Source organism: Rattus norvegicus, chromosome 8, assembly GCF_021556685.1.
Source record: "Rattus norvegicus strain SHRSP/BbbUtx chromosome 8, alternate assembly SHRSP_T2T, whole genome shotgun sequence".
NCBI lineage: Eukaryota > Metazoa > Chordata > Mammalia > Rodentia > Muridae > Rattus > Rattus norvegicus.
Window position 1 is genome coordinate 81389070 of NC_141541.1, and position 20381 is coordinate 81409450.

General features: G+C 44.9%; 1 protein-coding gene across 1 annotated transcript; it reads left to right on the forward strand.

The window, feature by feature from the left end:
* The first annotated feature begins 58 nt into the window (after positions 1 to 58).
* Positions 59 to 18665, forward strand: Pygo1 (pygopus family PHD finger 1). The gene is given in 3 exon segments (NM_001191117.2): positions 59 to 364; positions 15503 to 15588; positions 17315 to 18665. Coding segments are annotated over 3 exon segments (1254 nt in total). The 5' UTR covers positions 59 to 315; the 3' UTR covers positions 18434 to 18665.
* The last annotated feature ends 1716 nt before the right edge of the window (positions 18666 to 20381 follow it).

Sequence of the window (20381 nt, forward strand, 5' to 3'; positions counted from 1 at the left end):
CTGCGCAGCGCGGCCCAGGGCGCGCGTCTTCTCCCGGCCGGGCGCGGGCGCCGCCCCCAGGCCGCGGCCCTGAGCCCGGCAGAACCCGGCTGAGCCCCGCAAGCGCTCGGAGCCCCGAGGCCTCGGCCGCCTCCTAAACTTTTCAAAGTCGGCCCGCGGCCCGGCCGGCCTGGGCTCCGAGCTCGGCCGGGAGGATTCCAGGGACCAGGAGGAGGACCCGGAGGACCAGAAGGAGGACCCGGAGGAGGAGGGGCCGCCGCATCAAAGACACCGGCTTCCCGCGGCCCGGGGGCGAGCCATGCGCGGCGGTCGGTAATGTCAGCAGAACAGGACAAGGAGCCCATCGCGCTGAAGAGAGTTAGAGGTAACCTAACCGGGTTGAGAGGACTGGGTGAGCGCGGGCCCATGGGGAAGCCACCGGGGCGGCCCGGGCCTAAGTGCGCGGCCCCAGGCGCCCGGTGTCCCCACTTTGTGTGCAGACGTGCAGCGATCAGCATCCCTTCCTACCCGGTCTCCCCTCTCCTGCTTCCCACCACACATCACAATAGACACCTCGGGGCGAAAAAGAGACACCCGCGAACAATACCCACCCCCCAGAAAACTAAGTTGTACTGCCAGAGAGTTGAGGCACTTTGAGGAATCACCTTCCTCCAAAAGGGAAACACATATTCACTATATTTTCCTTTAGTTTAAGGAGAGGAACTAGATATATTCAGAAGGCGTTTTCTTTATTAACCAATAAGATTAAGAATCAAATCATACAAAATCAGCTTCCTGCATCATTGGTTTTCTTCCTTGCAAACTAGTAAGGAATGTGAATACCTTACTGTCGCAGAAAGATGTCCTGAACAAAAGGTACTGCATGTAAGTTTAAAACACACACACACATACACACTACCAAATACCATCTGGGAATATGGGGATACCCGCCAGCTCTTATTTTCAGCTCTGGATGGGTTTCTAAGTCTGGGAGTCCCAAAGTTTGTTCATTGTGCAAATATTTGTTGAACATGTACTAGCTACTAGGTACTGTTCTTGGCGCGGGTTAAAATGGTGAATAAAGAATGTAGATGCTCACCACACAGGAGTGCACCGCTCGTAGGCGATATACACAGTAAAGTACTGTGCAACATACCATAGCAGGGGATGGGGGTAGAAAGACCGATGGAGAGGGGCAGCCAAGAGTGTGTAGAAGGTGATCAAGATGGGCTGGAAGGAAGAGGGCACAGTCCCTGTCATACCTCGGGGGCGGGGTTGGGGGAGGCACTCCAGGCAAAGGGAAACAGAGATGTGAAGGGTTTGGGTGTGGTTAGCCTGTGCATTCAAGCAGTGGCAAGGAAGCTGTGGTAACTGTGGCAAGGTGAGCCGGGACAGTCAGTTATGATGGACTGAGGATAAGTGAGTGTGTCTTGAGAGTCATTAAGACTGTCTTTTGCCAAGTGTGGTGGGCAGGCCTTTAGTTCCAACACAGCAGAGGCAGAGGCAGAGGCTGAGGCAGGTGGATGTCTGTGAGGATGTTTGAGGCTAGCATGATCTATATTGGTGAGTTCCAGTCCAACTAAGGCTTCATACTGAGACCCTGTCAAAAAAGTAAAAGGAAAAAGAAAAGAAGGAAGGCAGACAGACAGATTTTGGCTTCTACTCTGAAATGGGAACTGGACAGTTTTTCAGAATAGCAGTGATTGGGTTTCTAAGGGGTTTGTGTGGGTGTTGTGTAGAAGATAAGACTGAGGGGAAGGGCTGAAGCAGGAAGGCTACTGCATAACCTTTCCATCAAAAAAAAAAAGGATAAGGTGCACATAAATGGGCAAATTTTCATGTGGCTTATATGAATACAGACATCCTTTGATGTTTTGACTTCAGAATGCACATAACTGAACTGCCTCGTGACATCAGTGCTGTGGCATCCAGAAGACGTTCTCTCAAGTGTTTAGGTAGAATTCCCTTTTTCTAGAGCTTGGGGGAGGGTTCAGTGGGTAAAGTACCTGCCCAACAAGTGTGAAGATCGGAATTCAGGTGCCCAGAACCCGAGTAAATGTCAGGTGGGTGTGGCAGCTCTCCTATCACTCCAGCAGGTAGAAGGGGAGACAGGGATCCCCAGAGCAAGCTAGACTCTGACTTGGGTTTCAAGTGAGAGATCCTGCTGGAATACATAAGTTGGAAAGAAATGAAGAACCACCTCTGGCCTCCACATGCACATAACCAGGAAGAAAAGGAGAAGTGGGCTTTTTTAGTTATTGAAGCAAAAGTTTTAACTTAGAGCAGAGCATCGCTTTTAAAGGCTCGATATCCGGACAACCTTTCCTTTGGTGAATTTTTGTTGTGTTGCTGTTGTTTGTCTGTTTTGACACAGGATCCTACTGTATAGCCTTGGCTCTCCTGGAACTGACTATGTAGACCAGGCTAGCCTGGAACGCACAGAGATACGATAGCCTTTGCAGAGAGTGCTGAGACTAAAGATGTGCACCACAGTGTTCCGGCTGGTGGTAATCCTGCGTTGTTTGTGGTATGACTTGCCAAAGCCATTAAGGAAATAGACCCTTCTGAGATGCGCTTTTCCCCTGAGATTTTCGCAATAAAGTTTGCCTGTTATTATAAATTGCTTCGGGATTAACAGAAAGGAAACAGCTCTCGGGTTTGTGTCTTTGATCATAGCTGTCTGTTCTAACTAAACGTAATGTTAATTAAAACGTGTTAGCATTTGATAGTGTGGCCGAGAACAGGGATAATCCTTCATATTGCTGTGTTTGCAACCGCGGCAGCAGTAGGGAGTTGGCTCAGTTTTCAGCTCAAGAATATTCTAAGAGTTAAATCCCAAAGTACAAGAAAACACACAGCCGATGTTTTTACATCATGGAGAGTATCTTTGTAATAACTCACTTCTAAACATTAATTTTTTCAGACACTTTTGGATTGGTTCATAATCCATAAAAGTTCTGTGTTCCCCCCCCCCTTTTTTTGTTTTGTTTTGTTTTGCTTTGGTTTGGGTGTTTTATTTGTTCGTTTGTTTTGTCTTTGAGGCAGGGTTTTTCTGTATGGTCCTGGTTGTCCTGGAACTCACTCTGTAGACCAAGCTGTCCTCAAACTCACAGAGATTGGCATGCCTCTGCCTTCTGAGTGCAGGGGTTAAAGGTGTGCACCACCAAGGCTTGACTGGTGTTGTTTCGATTTTTAAATAGGCTCATGTTTTGTGGTTCAGCTGGTTCCAACTCCAGGCAGGCCCCTGCCTCAGCCTTCTGGGGCAGAAACTACATGAATGAGTACATCCTGCTTCTATCTGAGCTTTTCTGACGCACAATACTGTTGAAATTAGCTGCCCTGGGACTCCATATAATGTTTTGAGACTGTTTGCCCGACGTAGCTTTTGTAGGGTGTAGACTCTCGAGCCGGGCTCCTCGGGGTGTTCTCATTCACTTGTTTTCCCTGGTAGACCTCGTAGTAGGTTTGTGTTTATTTCGTGTGTATTAAAAGATTTCATTAAATTCCTGACATAGGATAAGATTCGTATACATATGTATGTATATGTCATAGATACACATATTTCAGTTAAAATGAATTGTTTTTTAAAGGAGATTTATTTTATTTCAAATTATGTGCATATGTGAAGGAGAGGAGCCTGTGCACGTGAGTAGTAGCACTAATCATAAAACTAGGTGGGTATATGACTCCCTGGAGATAAAGTTACAGTTGTGAGCAGCCTGATATGGGTGATAGGAACCAGACTCCCATCTTCTGCAAGAGCATGTGCTCTAAACTCCGGAGCCGCCTCTCCAGAACCTTAAGTGAACGGTTAAGAAAGTAATACAGCCAAGCAATGATGGCGAAAGCCTTCAGTCTCAGCACTCAGGAGGCAGAGGCAGGTAGGTCTCTGTGGTCAGTGTGGTTTTCACAAGAAAGAAAGAAAGAAAGAAAGAAAGAAAGAAAGAAAGAAAGAAAGAAAGAAAGAAAGAGAGAGAGAGAGAAAGAAAGAGAAAGAGAGAGAGAAAGAAAGAGAGAGAGGGAGAGAGAGAAAGAAAGAAAGAAAGGAAGAAAGAGAGAAAGAGGAAGGTAATCTAGGGGCTGGAGGTGGCCCAGTACTCAGTAGTTCAAAGCACTTACTGCTTTTTCTTGCAGAGGACCCAAGGTCAGTTCCCAGCACCTATGTCGGATGGCTTACAAGGGCCTCAAACTCCAGCTCCAGGCTCTGGTTTCCAAGGGGCACCTGCAGTCTCTCTCACACACGCTTGCACATGATTTAAAATAATAACAAAAGTATTTTTAAAAAAGTAAGATGGCTTAGCAGGTCACTGTTTGTGATGTAAACCTGGTGACCTGAGTTGGGTTCACAGAACCTCTAAATAGAAGGAAGAAAACTGATTTTAAAAACTTACCCTGGGTTGGGGATTTAGCTCAGTGGTAGAGCGCTTGCCTAGCAAGCTCAAGCCCCTGGGTTCGGTCCCCAGCTCCGAAAAAAAAGAAAAGAAAAAAAAAAAACTTACCCTTTGGCTGACATGTGTATGCTGTGGAACATCTACTCCTCCACACATAATGAATGAATGAATGAATGAATGAATGAATAAATAAGATACTACAATAGATAGAACTCAGGTTTGACAAAAATGAGAAGTCATTGACTGAGGACTTTGCTGTAGCATTCTTTCTAGATCATAATAAGTCAGGTGTGGTGGCGCACACCTTTAGTCCCAGCACTTGGGATGTAGAAGCAGGTGGATCTCTGTGAGGTCCAGGCTAGCGTGGTCTACAGAGTGAGTTTCAGGACAGTTCAAATGCCATAGTGAGACCTTGTTTTAGAAAGAAATACAAAAAGGCATCATGATATCTTGTTATTAAAATATAGATTTCCTTGGGACTTGGTAGCTAGCTTAGTAGTTAAGAATGCTGGCTGCTCTTCTAGAGGACCCAGGTTCAACTCCCAGCACCCACTGTCAGCTCCCAACCATCTGCAACTCCAGTTCTGGGGCTCCAATGCTCTTTTCTGGCCTCCTTCAGCACCAGATGCACACTCATGGTGCAAAGACAAACATGTAGACAAAGTAAAAGGAAATAATTGTTTTTTTAAAAATGCTTTTGGGGGGCTAAGGATATAGTTCAGTTGGGTAGATATTTGCCTAGATTGTGGGGAGCCCTGGATTTGAACCCAGCTTCAGATAAACTGGATGAGGGGGCACATGGTTTTAACCCCAGCACTTGGGAGACAGAAGCAGGTTGGTCTCTGTCTAAAGAGTGAGTTCCTGGACAGCCAGGGATATTAATGGAGAGACCTGTCTCAAATAAGCAAACAGAGGAAGTGGGGGAGGTGTTTCAAGGCCACCCATGGTTATTTAGTGAGTGAAAGGCCAGGCAGTAGATGAGACCCTGTCTCTACAAAGAGTAAACCATCAGAAAGAATTCCCACCGAGGCTTACTCTTGAGGGGAACCCCAAGAGAATAGAGGAAGAGAAACAAACTCACAGATGGAGAAGGAATTGTGAATATTAATGCTTGAGTTAGCAGTAGCATAAGGGAAGGGCGACATTTAGAGAAATAACAGAGACGTGACAGTGGGCAGTATCTAGTAAATGCCCCACTGAGAGAGATGTATGGAGGGTTAGGATTGAGATTGGAGAAAGAGGGACAGAAGAGCAAGTGGAAGGACAGGAGGGAAAGGTTTCCAAGTTTAACATCGGACTGTGCGTGGCTCAGTGCATCATCAGGAATCTGAGGCTGACTCTAAGTCTGTTGACTCCACCCCACCCCCACCCCACCTCCACCCCACCCCCAGGGCTTTCCAGTGTATGCAGAGAATACACCTGGCATGGCTTGTAACTAAGCCAATGGATTGTGTCAGAAGTGGAGACCTGGAAGTCGTAGGTAAACAGGTGACTACTAATTAACATCTGGGGAACACACAAGCTTACCCGAGAGAATGAAGAGCCTTGAGGTCACAAGCGTTGAAAATACTAACATCTGGGAGACAGGTGGAGAAGACTGGAGCAGAGCGAGAGAGCTGTCAGAAAAGGAATGCTGGGAGGATGTCACACGCAGAGGAAGAAGAGTGCACGTATGAGGGACAAAGGGATGAATCTGGGTGTTTTGAAGAACATCTATTCTTCTTTAAAAGAATAAGTTTGGTGGCACATGACTTTAATGCAAGCACTCGGGAAGCAGAGGTAGGTGGATCTTTTGAGTTTGAGGCCAGCCTGGTCTACAGAGTGAGTTCCAGGACAGTCAGGGCTACGCAGGGAAACCCTGTCTTGAAAACCAAACAAAACGTGATGTATGCATTATTATGTGCAAGCATGCATACCTGTGTGGATTTATGTGCACTCCATGTGTGCAGGAGGACTCAGAGGCAAGAAGGCGGCTTTGAATCCCCTGGAACTGTGGTTACAGGCAGTTGTGTGTCGGTGCAGAGAACTGAAGTCAGGTTCTCTGTAAGAGCAGCCAGGCCTCTTAACTGCTGAGCGTCTCTCCAGCCCCCTGTGTGATTTTGTTGTTATTGTTGTTTTTAAGTAGACTCTTCTGGTTTGTTTTGAGACAGTATTACCCCACGTATCCCTGGCTGTTCTGGAACTAGCTCTGTAAACCAGGCTGGCCTCGAACTCAGAGATTTGCCTGGCTCTGCTTCCCAGGTGCTGAGATTAAAGATCTCATTATCATCAACACTGGCTGGCCTAGAACTCACAGACCTCTGCCTCTTGGGTGCTGATATTAAAGTCATGCCATACCACCACCCAGCTGGTAGAGTATTATTATATAACACTGGCTGGTCCGGAATGCTGTTTAGATAAGGCTAGGGCTGGTCGAACTCACGGCTATCTACCACCCTCTGCCTCCAGAGTGCTGGGATTCAAGGATATGTGCTGTCTTTGCCCAGATGGAACTTTTTTAAAAAAGATTTATTTATCATGTATACAGTGTTCTGCTTGCATGTATGCCTGCAGACCAGAAGAGGGCACCAGATTACATTACAGATGGTTGTGAGCCACCATGTGGTTGCTGGGAGTTGAACTCAGGACTTGTGGAAGAGCAGCCGGTGCTCTTAACCGCTGAGCCATCTCTCCAGCCCCCCAGATGGAACTTAAAAAAAAAAAAAGATTTATTTCTGTGTGTCTGACTCTGTCTCCCTCACTCTATTCTTCCTACCCCCATCCCTGTGTGTGTTTTGTGCATGTGTGTACAAGGGTGTGTGTGTGTGTGTGTGTGTGTGTGTGTGTGTGTGTGTGTGTGTGTGTGTGTGTGTGTGTTATACACACTCTCTCACACCTGTCCTATGCAGGAGCCTAAATGTCCAGAAGGGAGCATTGTCAACCTTCGGTTGCAGGCATTTATAACATCCATGTAGATTCTGTTCCCAGACTCCTGTGCTCTGAAAGCTTTAACCGTGGAGCCCTCTCTCCAGCCGCCTGCATTCTGTCTTTAACATGTTGACTGGCAGTTGCGTGTTTTACTTCTCAGTTGTATGACAGAAGTATCTCACAGAACATCTTATGGGATGAAGTTTTGCTCTGGCTCACATTTTCAGGTCCCACAGTGGGGAAGGGACAGTCATGATGGAGGCTTAGTTACATGACTGCAGATAAGAGCAGGGAGAGCTAGACCAGAATCAAGAATAAGTAGAATCGGGCTGGAGAGATGGCTCAGCGGTTAAGAGCACTGACTGCTCTTCCAGAGGTCCTGAGTTCAAATCCCAGCAACCACATGGTGGCTCACAACCATCTGTAATGGGATCTGATGCCCTCTTCTGGTGTGTCTGAAGACAGTGACATACTATACTTATATATAATAAATAAATCTTTAAAAAAAGAATAAATAGAATCTTAAAAGATCAACCTCTACTTGTGCCAGTAAACACACAGAATCCCTTAAAGCTTCTCTGCCTTCAGAATTGGGCATAGTGGCACAAACCTGTAACCCTCAGAAGGCTGAGGCAGGATAATCTCATGCTAGAGTCAGCTACATGTTTGTCTCAGAACAAAACCCTTGAGCCTCTGTGGGAGATGTTTCCATTCAAACAGTAACAGTGTCAATCTAAGACATACAGGTGCTCTTTTCCCCAGTAGCTGAAATGTGTCCCCTGTTTGCACACAATATGATAACAGTCTCCTTATTTGAACACACTGCCTTCCTACCCCTTCCCAAGCCGATTCTTCAGATAAGGTTTCTCTTTGGTTCTTGCAAAGTCCTGGGTTCCCCTCGCACATGTTTATCCATCTGTACAGCTACTTACAGTGGCAACTGCCATAACCAAGCACCAGCGCTCTGCCGGGTGATTCAGATGGATGGCCCTGTTTCTCTCGGTCACCCTGTCCACTAGTTATTTCAGTAGGGCTTATGTTTATGAAGTTGATGCTGGGATGGAAAGATGGCTCAGTGGTTAAGAAGACAGCATCGAGTCCTTTGGATTACAAATGGTTGTGAGCCATCATGTGGGTGCTATGAATTGAACCTGGATCCTTTGCAAGAACAAGTGCTCTAAATGAGATCTCTCTCTCTCACACACACACCACCACCACCACCACCACCACCACCACCACCACCACCAACAACAACAACAACAATGATTTGGGTTTGTTTCTTTTAAATTTATTTTTTTAAGATTTTATTTTATTGTATATGAGTACACTGTAGCTGCCTTCAGACACACCAGAAGAGGGCATCAGATCTCATTACAGATGGTTGTGAGCCACCATGTGGTTGCTGGGATTTGAACTCAGGACCTCAGGAAGAGCAGTCAGTCCTCTTAACCACTGAGCCATCTCTCCAGCCCCCAGTTTGTTTCTTTTAAAAGACTTATTTATCTGGGTTCGGTCCCCAGCTCCGAAAAAAAGAACTAAAAAAAACAAAAAAAAAGACTTATTTATTTATTTTATGTATATGAGTGCACTGTTGCTGTCCTCAGACACACCAGAAGAGGGCATCAGATCCCATCACACATGGTTGTGAGCCACCATGTGGTTGCTGAAAATAGAACTCAGGTCCTCTGGAAGAGCAGTCAGTGCTCTTAACCGCTGAGCCATCTCTCCAGCCTGGTTTTGGTTTTTTGAGACAGGATTTCTCTGCCTCTCTTCTGAAACTTGCTCTGTAGACCAGGCTGGCTCTGAACTCACAGATATCTGCTTGTCTCTGCCTCTAGAGTGCTGGGATTAAAGGCATATGTCACCACTGTCCGGCTATTTTTATTTTTTAAAAATATACTTTTATTTTATATGTATGTATTTTGCCTACATGTATTATATACCTGGTGCTGGAATCAAAAGCATGTGCCACCACACCTAGCTTATAAATAAATAAGTGTAACAAAGTTCTTTTAAAAGACAAGCAAAGGGGCTGGAGAGATGGCTCAGCGGTTAAGAGCACTGACTGCTCTTCCAGAGGTCCTGAGTTCAAATCCCAGCAACCACATGGCGGCTCACAACCATCTGTAAAGAGATCCGATGCCCTCTTCTGGTGTGTCTGAAGGCAGCGACAGTGTACTCACGTATATAAAATAAACAAATTTAAAAAATTAAAAAAATAAAAGACAAGCAAAAGTAGGAGGAGATATAAAATCATATCTTCTACTTCCAAAATCGATAATGAATGTGTCTACAAATGAAAAAGCCCTGGGAACAAAGCCTGGGAGTAGAGTTTTGCTTGGTGTGTGTAAGGCCCTGAATTCAATCCCAGTTCCATTTAAATAAAGAAATAAAATATAAGGGCAAAATACAACTTTCCCACTTAATAATCTTTTTTATAGTGTTCGCATTTTTGAAGGTGTACTGTTTAACGTATTTTTATTTCCTGCATGCTGGTGTTTTGCCTGCATGCATGTACGAGGGTGTTAAACACCCTGGAATTGGAGTTGCAGACAGCTGTGAGCTGCTGTGTGGGTGCTGGGAATTGAACCCAGGTCCTCTGGAAGAGCGGTCAGTGCTTTTAACCACAAACTAATTCCCCAGCCCTAAGGTAATGTTTTTTTCAAAGTGTTTTTCCTTAATCCCTAGAGCAGTGGTTCTCACAGGTTGGAGGAGTTATCTAAGACCATTGGAAAACACAGATATCTAAATAACAACCCACAACAGTAGCAACATTACTGTTATAGTGGTTAACATGTCAACAAAAATAATATATAGTTAAAGTAGCAACAAAAATAATGTTATGGTTGGCTCACCACAACTGTATTAAAGAGTTACAGCATTAGGAAGGTTGAGAACTACCGCTCTACAGGATTCTTTTTAAAAACTTGTTTGAGGGGCTGGAGAGGTGGCTCAGTGGTTAAGAGCACTGACTGCTCTTCCCAGAGGTCCTGAGTTCAAATCCCAGCACCCACATGGTGGCTCACAACCATCTGTAATAAGATCTGATGCCCTCTTCTGGTGTGTCTGAAGATGGCTGCAGAGTATCCCCATACATGAAATAAATAAATCTTTAAAAAAAAACCAAAAAAACAAAAAAAACAACTCGTTTGAGCATGAATGTGACTCAGTTAACACAAGTGTTTGCTTAGTGCGCAGAAGCCCTGGACTCCGTTCCCAGCATTATTTCAGAGTAGTGACATGTACCTGTAATCCCAGCACTGGAGAGGTGAAGGCAGGAGGCTAAGAAGCTCAAGGCCATTCTTATCTACATGGTGACTTAAAGGCCTACCTGGGATACACAAGCCCCTGTCTCAAAAAGAAAGGAAAGGAAAAAAAAAATAAAACAGAAAGGAAAAAGAAATTTTCCTTTAATAAAGAAAACACTATAGTTTGATTTCTTTTAGTTCTATGAAAAGCTAGTGAATTTCAAATTTTAACGCTGTTTCTTCAAAAATATTGTCTTGGGAGGCTGGAGAGATGGCTGTGGTTAAGAGCACTGGCTGCTCTTCCAGAGGACCAGATTGGATTCTCTTCACCCACATCAGAGCTCCCAGCTGTGGGACTTTAGTTGCAGAGGATCTGATGCCCTCTTCTGGCCTCTGTGCACACTGCAGGCATGGGGTACACAGAGGTACATGTGAGCAAGAAGAAAACCAATGTAAATTTAAAATAAAAAAAAAAAAAAGATTAAAAAGGTAGTGTTGATTTTATGAGAATATTACTAGGCGTCCATCTGTATACACGGAAGGAAAACAGGTCCATGGACAGCGAGCTGGGCGTCTGAGGGGAGTCAGCCTCGTGGTTGTGTCTGGCTGATGGGACTCGAGATGCTCTGATTTGGAGACAGAAAGCACACCAGGTTCTTATAGTCATCCGCAAAGTAAGTGCCCACAGTAGGGTATTAGGATTTTCCTGGATGTGGCGGCTATTGGAGACAACCACCATCTCTGAAGCTTTCAGAGGTGAACTCCGAGGGGGAAGCATGTGGACTATAAGCCAGACCTCAGAGAAAATCATACTACACGGGAGGCATGGTACTCCTGCCTCGACTTGGAGGAGAGGGTTGAAGTTCTGTGCATCAAACCTGGGTGTAAGGCACATGTGAGGCAAAGGCTCTGCTCCAACCCAAGCCCTCCAAGACTTCTAAAAAAAAATTATTTACCAAGAGAGGGGCTGTTTACTGTGGTGTACGGTTGTAAGCATTACAGCTCTGTGGGGACGGGCTCTCCCAGGGGAAGTGTTGCTGCTCTGAGGGGAAAGGTATCCTGGCAGTTGGGAGCCAAATCACATTGCACAACAAACCTCACGTAAGGGATTTATTGGGAAAGACACAAGAGGGTGGCTGCCTCTGCTCAGGTGAGAAGCAGCAAAGAACCGAGCTGGAGGCAGGTTTTCTTTCGAGCAGACTTTCCCAGATTTCCAGGGTGGCAGCTGGTGGGATTTCAAGTCCTGATCTTGGGGCGAGCCCAAGGATTGGTAAATTTTTTGAGCTCAGGGATTGGTGGGTTTTCAAACCCAGAAGTGAGCTCTGACGTTTTATCCTACATTCCCCTTTTTTTTGTTAATTAGTAATAAACAATTGGGTGTGGCACAACCAATTTAAGCTTACCCTCGACCAGCTTACAAGTAAATGAGACTCAGACTATGGCTACTTTGTCTTTGGCATTCGACGGCTGAGGTAGGATTAAGCAGAGGGCTGGAGCAGCAGGTTTCAGCATCTCAGTATCCCCAAGAGTGAATCCTGTCAGGGCTGCCCTCTCAGTCTCCCATTCTGCACTATACAAAACCGTACATGGACTACACAGTTCTGTGAAGACATTCGTCTGCAGTGTGCACCATGCACAGATCAATCTGGGACGATTTTTCTCTGCTCTTTGAACAGATGAAAGACACCTTTCTTTAAAAGTTAGTTTGGATTATGTCAGACTATAGTGTCAATTTTTTACTTATAGCATTTAAAAGAATGGTATGGAAAGTCTTGAGGACTTTGGAGTCAATCAGATCTATTGGCTAATGTCTCAGCCAGTCTCAGAGCTGTTCTCACATAAGCAGGATCAGCACACACATTTCCTGTCTTGCTGATGTCACCAATCTCCCTCTTTTTGGTTGTAGCCATGGTCTTTAGGGCGTCTTCCCCAGTCAAGTCTTATTTTCAATGATTTGGATGGATGATATAGCATTTCTTTTCCTGTCAGAACAAACATAAAATCTCGTCCCCAGCGTAACATATCTTCCTTCTTCCATCGTGGAATTAGGACTTCTCTAGGCTAGTCTAACTCCACGGACCTTTCTAAAACCCAGTGTATCTTAGTGGTTGTTTGATTTGTCTCATTGACTGTCAACAAAGCACATTTTAAACCACCTTTGGGAGATATCAGATCCCCTTCTCTTCTATGAGCATTTCCTTCAAAGTCCTGTTAGGTCGTTTTATGATGGCTCGACCTGTAGGCCTGTAAGCTATCTCCAGAATAGATGTCATGCAGTAATGTCGTCACAGCTGTTGTGCTCTAGTGGACATGTATGTCTAGGCATCATCAGTTTTAATCTGTAAAGACTTCTCCGAGACAGCCATCACCTCTGATAAATGTGCTGTCTCAGAATCCTCCCTTCAGAACGCCAGGCAGAAGTCTCCTGGAGCTCCAAGTGTGTTCCTGTGTACTATGTATCAACATGAGCACATACTGCAATACTGTGTACTATGTATCAACATGTGTACATACTGCAATACTGTGTACTATGTGTCAACATGTGTACATACTGCAATACTGTGTACTATGTATCAACATGTGCACATACTGCAATACTGTGTACTATGTGTCAACATGTGTACATACTGCAATACTGTGTACTATGTATCAACATGTGTACATACTGCAATTCTCCAGACTCCACACAGTGAAACACACAGCCCACTGCTTGGCATTCCTTTACGTTCTGCCTAAGCAGAATCTGGATTTGTAATTCAATATATTGCATCTCTATGGACCACCATTCTAATTCCTCAAGCCCCCGTGGAACCTGCTTGTTTGCAACTAAGTTTTTTGATGTTATTGTTAAGTTCCAGATTGGATTCTTTTGAGAGTTAAAGATTTTGATTTAAAGATTCCTTTAACCTCTCTTTTATGGTCTCTAATTTAGTATCTAATTTCCCAGTCTGTTCTTTCTCCAAGTCTGTCTTATTCTGATTTCTCCCAAAGATGACATACAAAACTGTAATCGTTGACAGAATAGCCATTTGTATGCTGATAAGCAAAGGAAGATCATATCAAATCCAGAAGCATTGTATTATTGTGTTTCCCACCATCCCAAATATAGAAAACATTTTTCTTTTATAATTTCAAATCTCTCCCTAAAGATTTATTTTCTTAACATTTAAATTAAATTTTTTTCTCTCTATGAATTTTTTTATATTTAGCTTCCCTTCTCTTTTATTGTTCTTTAAACTCAATACCTTATCAGTTAGACTCTTGGGACTTTTTAGTTTGTATCTTGTGCTGTGTTAGCCCCACCCCAGCTAGCTCAACCCGTAGAGCATGAGACTATGAGTCTCAGGGTCATGGGTCTTGGTGCCAAAATGTACAAACCATTTAATCTTATCCCCAACTAGGTTACAAATAAATGACACTCAGACTATGGTTATTTTATTTGGCTTTGACAATTCCTGGGAGGGTCATCCCTAATCTACTTTTCTAGCTGCTGACATGGCTACCTCCCCAGCAGTGTACCCTATATACTTGCTGTTTTTCTTGGCCATGTACTCATGGTTCCTCTCCCCTCATGGCAGCTTCCTCCTCTCTCTTGTTCTTCCTCCTCCTTTCCCTTGTCTCTCTCCTCCAACCAGGTCATTCCAAACCCACCTACCTCTAATCCTTCCAGTAATTGGCTGGAGCCAATTTTATGTAACCAATAGTATTAGATCAAGGAACAGTGTTTACACAACAGAAGCTTGTAAACATGAGAAATCTCTTGTAGGCCTAGACCTTCAGGTATAGAATTTATCATTACTATACATGGCAACAGAACGAACCTCAACAATTAAGGGTCAGGAAAGGGGGTCCTGTTATCATTAGACTACTTCATGCTGATTAAGGGCACCTAGGTCCTGGGGGCAAACTTGACATTCAGTGTCAGGGTATCTGAGGTCTTAGGCCTCTGGTCCTGTATTTAGGGGCTGATAATCCTGTAGTAGCAACTGATCAAAAATCTGGATAGAAATCGTTCAGATCTGTTGTTGAAGAAATCTAGACAAGTAGATTAGGTCACAGGTTACAATTAGTAGAATTAGGAAAAGAAGGAAAAGGGGGGAAGTGGGGGGATTACAAAAAGCAGTGTCCAGGGCTGGAGAGATGGCTCAGTGGTTAAGAGCACTGGCTGCTCTTCCAGAGGTCCTGAGTTCAGTTCCCAGCAACCACATGGTGGCTGAAAACTGTCTGCAATCCCAGAAGTGAGCTCTGACGTTTTATCCTACATTCCCCATTTTTTGTTAATTAGTAATAAACAATCGGGTGTGGCAGATTTATTTATTATATATACGGTGTTCTGCCTACATGCATGCCTGATCCCATAACAGATGGTTGTGAGCCACCATGTGGTTGCTGGGAATTGAACTCAGGACCTCTGGAAGAGCAGTCAGTGCTCTTAACCTCTGAGCCATCTCTCCAGCATAAAGATATCTTAATGTAGACTTAAATCATGGAAGTTAGGAAAAACGAGGAGCTCAGAAAAATCCGGTGACATGGCCAACAGTGGGTAGGTGTGGGCTCCTCAGAAAGAGGGCATTCATTATCTTTGCTTTAGTTACATAAACCATTTTAGTGGCTCTCGAGTTACGTCTCTAAAGACTGACTAGAAACCTTTCATTCATCCCTTTGCCTTGTTGTTGTTGCTAAGTGAAGTTACAGGATGCTTCAGAGATGCCCTCGGTGAGATTATACTGTGATGAGGGGAAACCAGGGGCTGCTGGAGTGACAAAGGGGTGGAGTCCGGAGCTGCAGGTTTGCTGTTGGGGACGAAGCTGGCCTTCAGCAGTTGCTATGCTAGATCCCTGCGGGAGGGGCCCCTCCAAGTTTCCTGCCCTTGTAATTTTCCCTGTCTTTGTATCCTGCCTTAATCCTATCACAGTGAGATCTGTGAAAGCAGTTTCACCCCAAGTGGGAATATTATTGGAATTTACTTTTTTGTAGGTGGTGACAGTGGACTGGATGGGTTAGGAGGGCCCAATATACAACTAGGAAGCCCAGATAAGAAAAAACGCAAGGCCAGCACACAGGTGAGTTGACATTTTTTAAAAGTTATTTTTATTTTTGAGATCTAGTGTTTTGTTGTTTGTTTGTTTTAAAGCAAGTGTGTGTGTGTGTGTGTGTGTGTGTGTGTGTGTGTGTGTGTGCGCGCGCGCGCGCGTGTGTATAGGTACCCCAGGAGGCCTGAAGTTACAGGCAGGCAGCCGTGAGCCACCTGAAATGTGTGCTGGGAACTGAACTCAAGTCCTGGAAGAGCAGTGCTCTTAAGCCCTGAGCTGCCTCTCCAGCCCTGATGTTTTCCTCAGTAACAATTTTCGCTTGGGGTGATCAGGGAGATATGTGAGGAACGTTATTTGGCCATTGGTTTGCTTCCTGCCTGCTTCAGAGCCTGACAGAGTGTTCCACACTCAGCGTGCTGTTTGCTAGTCTAGCCTGCAGTTCTGTCGAAAGGTTTTTAGATGGTTTTAACTTGAAGTAATTGTTCTGTCATTGTGGCAACCGATATTGTATGGGTGTCATGAAGTAATTGTAGTGGAAGTCTTCGTTGTAACGTGTGGTTATAATAAACACACGCAGGCATTTATTTTTTATGTTTATTTGTGTATTTATGTGTATGTGTATGAGTGCCTGCATGCATGTCTGTATATCATGTGCATGCAGTGCCCATGGAGGCCAGAAGGGGGCGTTGAATCACCTAGAACTGGTTACAGATGGTTGTGAGCGCTTGTGGGTGCTGGGAAGTAAACGCCAGCCTCTGCCAGGGCAGCAAGTGCTGTTCCCAGGGACCATCTCTCCAGCCCTGCTTTATGGTTTTATTTGGTATAAACTGGAGCACTCTTCAGCTGATAAAGAGTATGAGTTACTTTGATAGGAATCTAAATTATGTTTTGTTTCCATTTTGGCCACTGTCTGTTAAATCTGAATTGTAACCATTAAGATGTGTAGAGATTAGGGCTTTGAGATTGCTTTAATTATGGCTCTCTTGACACACACACACACACACACACACACACACACACACACACAAACACTTGGAGTTTGTTTATCATTGTCTAGCTTTATGACTATTTGGAGTATAAAAAAGTTTCGATTGGAGTACTTCAGTGTTTCAAGATCGAGAGTGGAGCTGCAGGCAAGCACACATACCTGAAATTTGTGGCGGGCCTCTAAAAATGATTTATTTATTTTTATTTTGTGAGTGTGAGTGACGGTCTGCATGCATGCCTGGTAACCATGGAGACCAAAAGAAGGCATCAGATCCCCAGGATCTGGAGCTACAGACAGTTGTGAGCCACCGCATGGGTGCTGGAACTGGACCCTAGGTCCTGAGGAGCAGCCAGTGCCCTTCACTGCTGAGCGACTCTACTGCCCAATGATGGGCTTCTTTAGAGAGTTAAGCAAAGTTTGAACTAGCGACAGCGAGTTTGGGCTAGAAAAGAGGGCCTCGTCGCCACTCACAAGTGAGAAAAGCGTGTTTTATACGGTGGGCGTGTGCCTCTATGTGCCAGTGCTGGTGGAGGCCTGAAGAAGGTGTCAGATCGCCAGGAACTGGACTCGTAGATGGCTGTGCTCCATGTGCCGGGCACCAAACTTGGGTCCTCTGGGAAAGCAGTAAGTGCTCCTGACCACTGAGCTATCTCTGCAGCTCTGTATATTTCTATCAGGTATAATTAACTGTAGACATCAGGAAGGGCAGTGGAAGGGACTAAATTTGCTTCAGGACTGTTTGTTTTTCCCTTTCTGTCCTCTCTGCAGGGAGCTTCCTTTCCTCCGTTGTCTGAGTACGCACCACCGCCAAATCCAAACGCCGACCACCTCGTGGCTGCCAATCCCTTCGATGACAGCTACAACACGATTTCCTATAAGCCACTGCCTTCATCCAACCCTTATCTTAGCCCTGGGTATCCTGGATTTGGAGGCTACAGCACGTTCAGAATGCCACCCCACGTCCCTCCAAGAATGTCTTCTCCCTACTGTGGTCCCTACGCACTCAGGAATCAGCCACACCCATTTCCTCAGAATCCTCTGGGCATGGGCTTTAACCGGCCTCATGCTTTTAACTTTGGGCCACATGATAACTCGAATTTTGGAAACCCACCTTATAATAACGTACTGACACAGGACATTAACATGCCCGGTCAGCATTTTAGACAAGGCTCTGCTGAAAACTTTAGTCAGATTCCCCCGCAGAATGTTGGCCAAGTATCTAACCCTGACCTGGCATCTAATTTTGCCCCTGGAAATAATTCAAATTTTAACTCTCCCTTAGAATCGAATCACTCGTTTATTCCACCCCCAAATTCGTTTGGTCAAGCAAAAGCTCCACTCCCCAAACAAGACTTTACGCAAGGGGCAGCCAAAACCACGAATCAGAATTCTTCCACTCACCCACCTCATTTAAATATGGAGGATCCAGTCAATCAGAGTAATGTCGAGTTAAAAAATGTCAACAGAAACAACGTCGTTCAAGAGAACAGCCGTTCGGGCAGCGCGGAGCCCACCAACAACCACGCAAATGGGACCCAGAACAAGCCCCGGCAGCCCAGGGGCGCGGCTGACCTGTGCACCACTGACAAAAGCCGCAAGTTCTCCCTGCACCCCAGCCGGCACGGCCATTCATCTTCTGACCCTGTGTACCCGTGTGGGATTTGTACAAATGAAGTGAACGACGATCAGGACGCCATTCTGTGTGAGGCCTCTTGTCAGAAGTGGTTTCATCGCATCTGCACCGGAATGACCGAAACAGCCTATGGGCTGTTGACAGCTGAAGCATCCGCAGTGTGGGGTTGTGACACGTGCATGGCTGACAAGGATGTCCAGCTAATGCGCACTAGAGAGGCCTTTGGTCCACCTGCCGTGGGCAGCGATGCCTAAGCATGGTTGTCAGCTAATGTGGGTTCATTTTTTCCCTGTAGAACAGAGATTTGGTGACATGGGAGTTTAATGTTTGACATTATTTTTTTAAATGCACACAAAAATATTACATTTTAGTTCTTACTAACATAATGCTTCATTTTATTGTTTTTTGTTGTCTTAAAATGAGATTAATGTGGGGGGTTGCTGTAGAGACATCTATAAATAAATGTTCATTGTTATTTATCATAAACATAAAGCCTCTTGAAGCTTCAAAATAATATATAACAAAAGTAGGCAGGTTGTAACTTTGAAAAGTTAGAGTCATTGAAAAATGTTTATCTCAGTGCTAAACTTTGACTATGTGGACATACATAGTTGGTTCAAGAGTAGATCAATTTAACATGTTCTCTGAATACAGTCTGTGTGGGGATAACGTAGGGGGATGTGGATCTTTAATGGATTTAATTTTTTTTTTACTTTATTGTTAGAATTTGACACCTGGTTCTTCCTCTGCTAGGGTCTTTGAAATATGTGAATTTCATTGTTCAAGCCAGTCTTTCCAGGATATCTATGTAGCTATGAGACACACTGGTGGTATAGTCTATTCCAAGTAGCATCTGCTAGTTGACGGGTGGGTCGTGCCATGTACAATTGCTGTTAATCAGCTCGCCGGTTTTAGTAAAGTTGGCATAACATGGTTTCCACGGATGTTGTTTAGAATTGTGCTGGCATTATGCTCTCAGTTTTTAAATTATTCTTGTTTCTGTTAATGCTCTCCACACAATAATGCAGTGTCTTTAAAACTGTGGACACCTTCTTCCACATGCTTCTGAACTGGGACAGAAGTGGCAGTGTGGTCTTACAGGGCTCCGCTGCTCTGAGTACTAAGCACTGGTGGTTGGAAGAATGTTCTGGAGATCTGAATCTGTAAGATGAGCCTCGGGGAAGTTCAAAATCCATTTCAAGTAAAGGTCGGTGACCAGCCAAGGCCAGATCTTGCTTGGGGCTGTGCTTCAGGCTCGGTGGCTTCTGCTGTCACTGGGGACAGTGTGAGAAGGCACCTGAGAGGAACTTACCTCCGGGTATTTTAGTAGACGGTCCTAACCTGTGACTTTCTAAACAAAGGGTGTGTATGACAGAAGGTAGCAATTTAGACAATGGTAGGGCATTGATGACTGTCCCAAAGAATGCTTTGATATTACCAGTGTGACCATAAAACGTTCTGAATGTGGGACTGGCAGCCTGGCACTGTATACAAGAGCCCCTGCTGCTCTTGCAAGAGGTCCTGGATTCAGTTCCCAGAACCCACAGTAGTCAACTTACAACCACCTGTACCTCCAGTTCCAGGGAACGATGCCCTCTTCTGGCCTTTATAGGTACTGCACACAGAAAACATCTTAAACCGTAATAAAGAGATTAAAATTCAAAAGCTCTGAATACTATGCTGCTCTTAAAGAGGATAATTATTACAGTAACTGGAAGGGAAGGAGGGTGGAGACAGCAGCCACAAACTTAAGGCATGTGAAGAGTTTGACTTAAGGGCTGGAGAGACGGCTCAGCAGTTAAGGGAACTAGCCGACTCTTCTGAAGGACCAGAGTTTGATTCCCAACACCCTTGTGGCAGCTCACAACCATCCATAACTCCAGTTCCAGAAGATCCCATACCATCTTCCGACCTCCTTGTGTGTGACACAGGCATACGTGCAGGCAAAACATCCATTCACTTAAGAATAAATGAAAAGAAATTTTGACTTAAAAATCTCTTTGTTAATGAACAGAAACCACACTTTGACATGGTAGGACCATACCTTGCACAGGTCATGGGTCTCGGCACACTGAAGCTCGGTTAACATGAGCCATGGCTTTGTCATTCTCCCTTAGCCCTAGGCCATTATGTAATGGAAGGATTTTTATCATTTGGGCCTGTTTTCTAGAAAGTATCAGTATCTATAATTCAGACAGGACT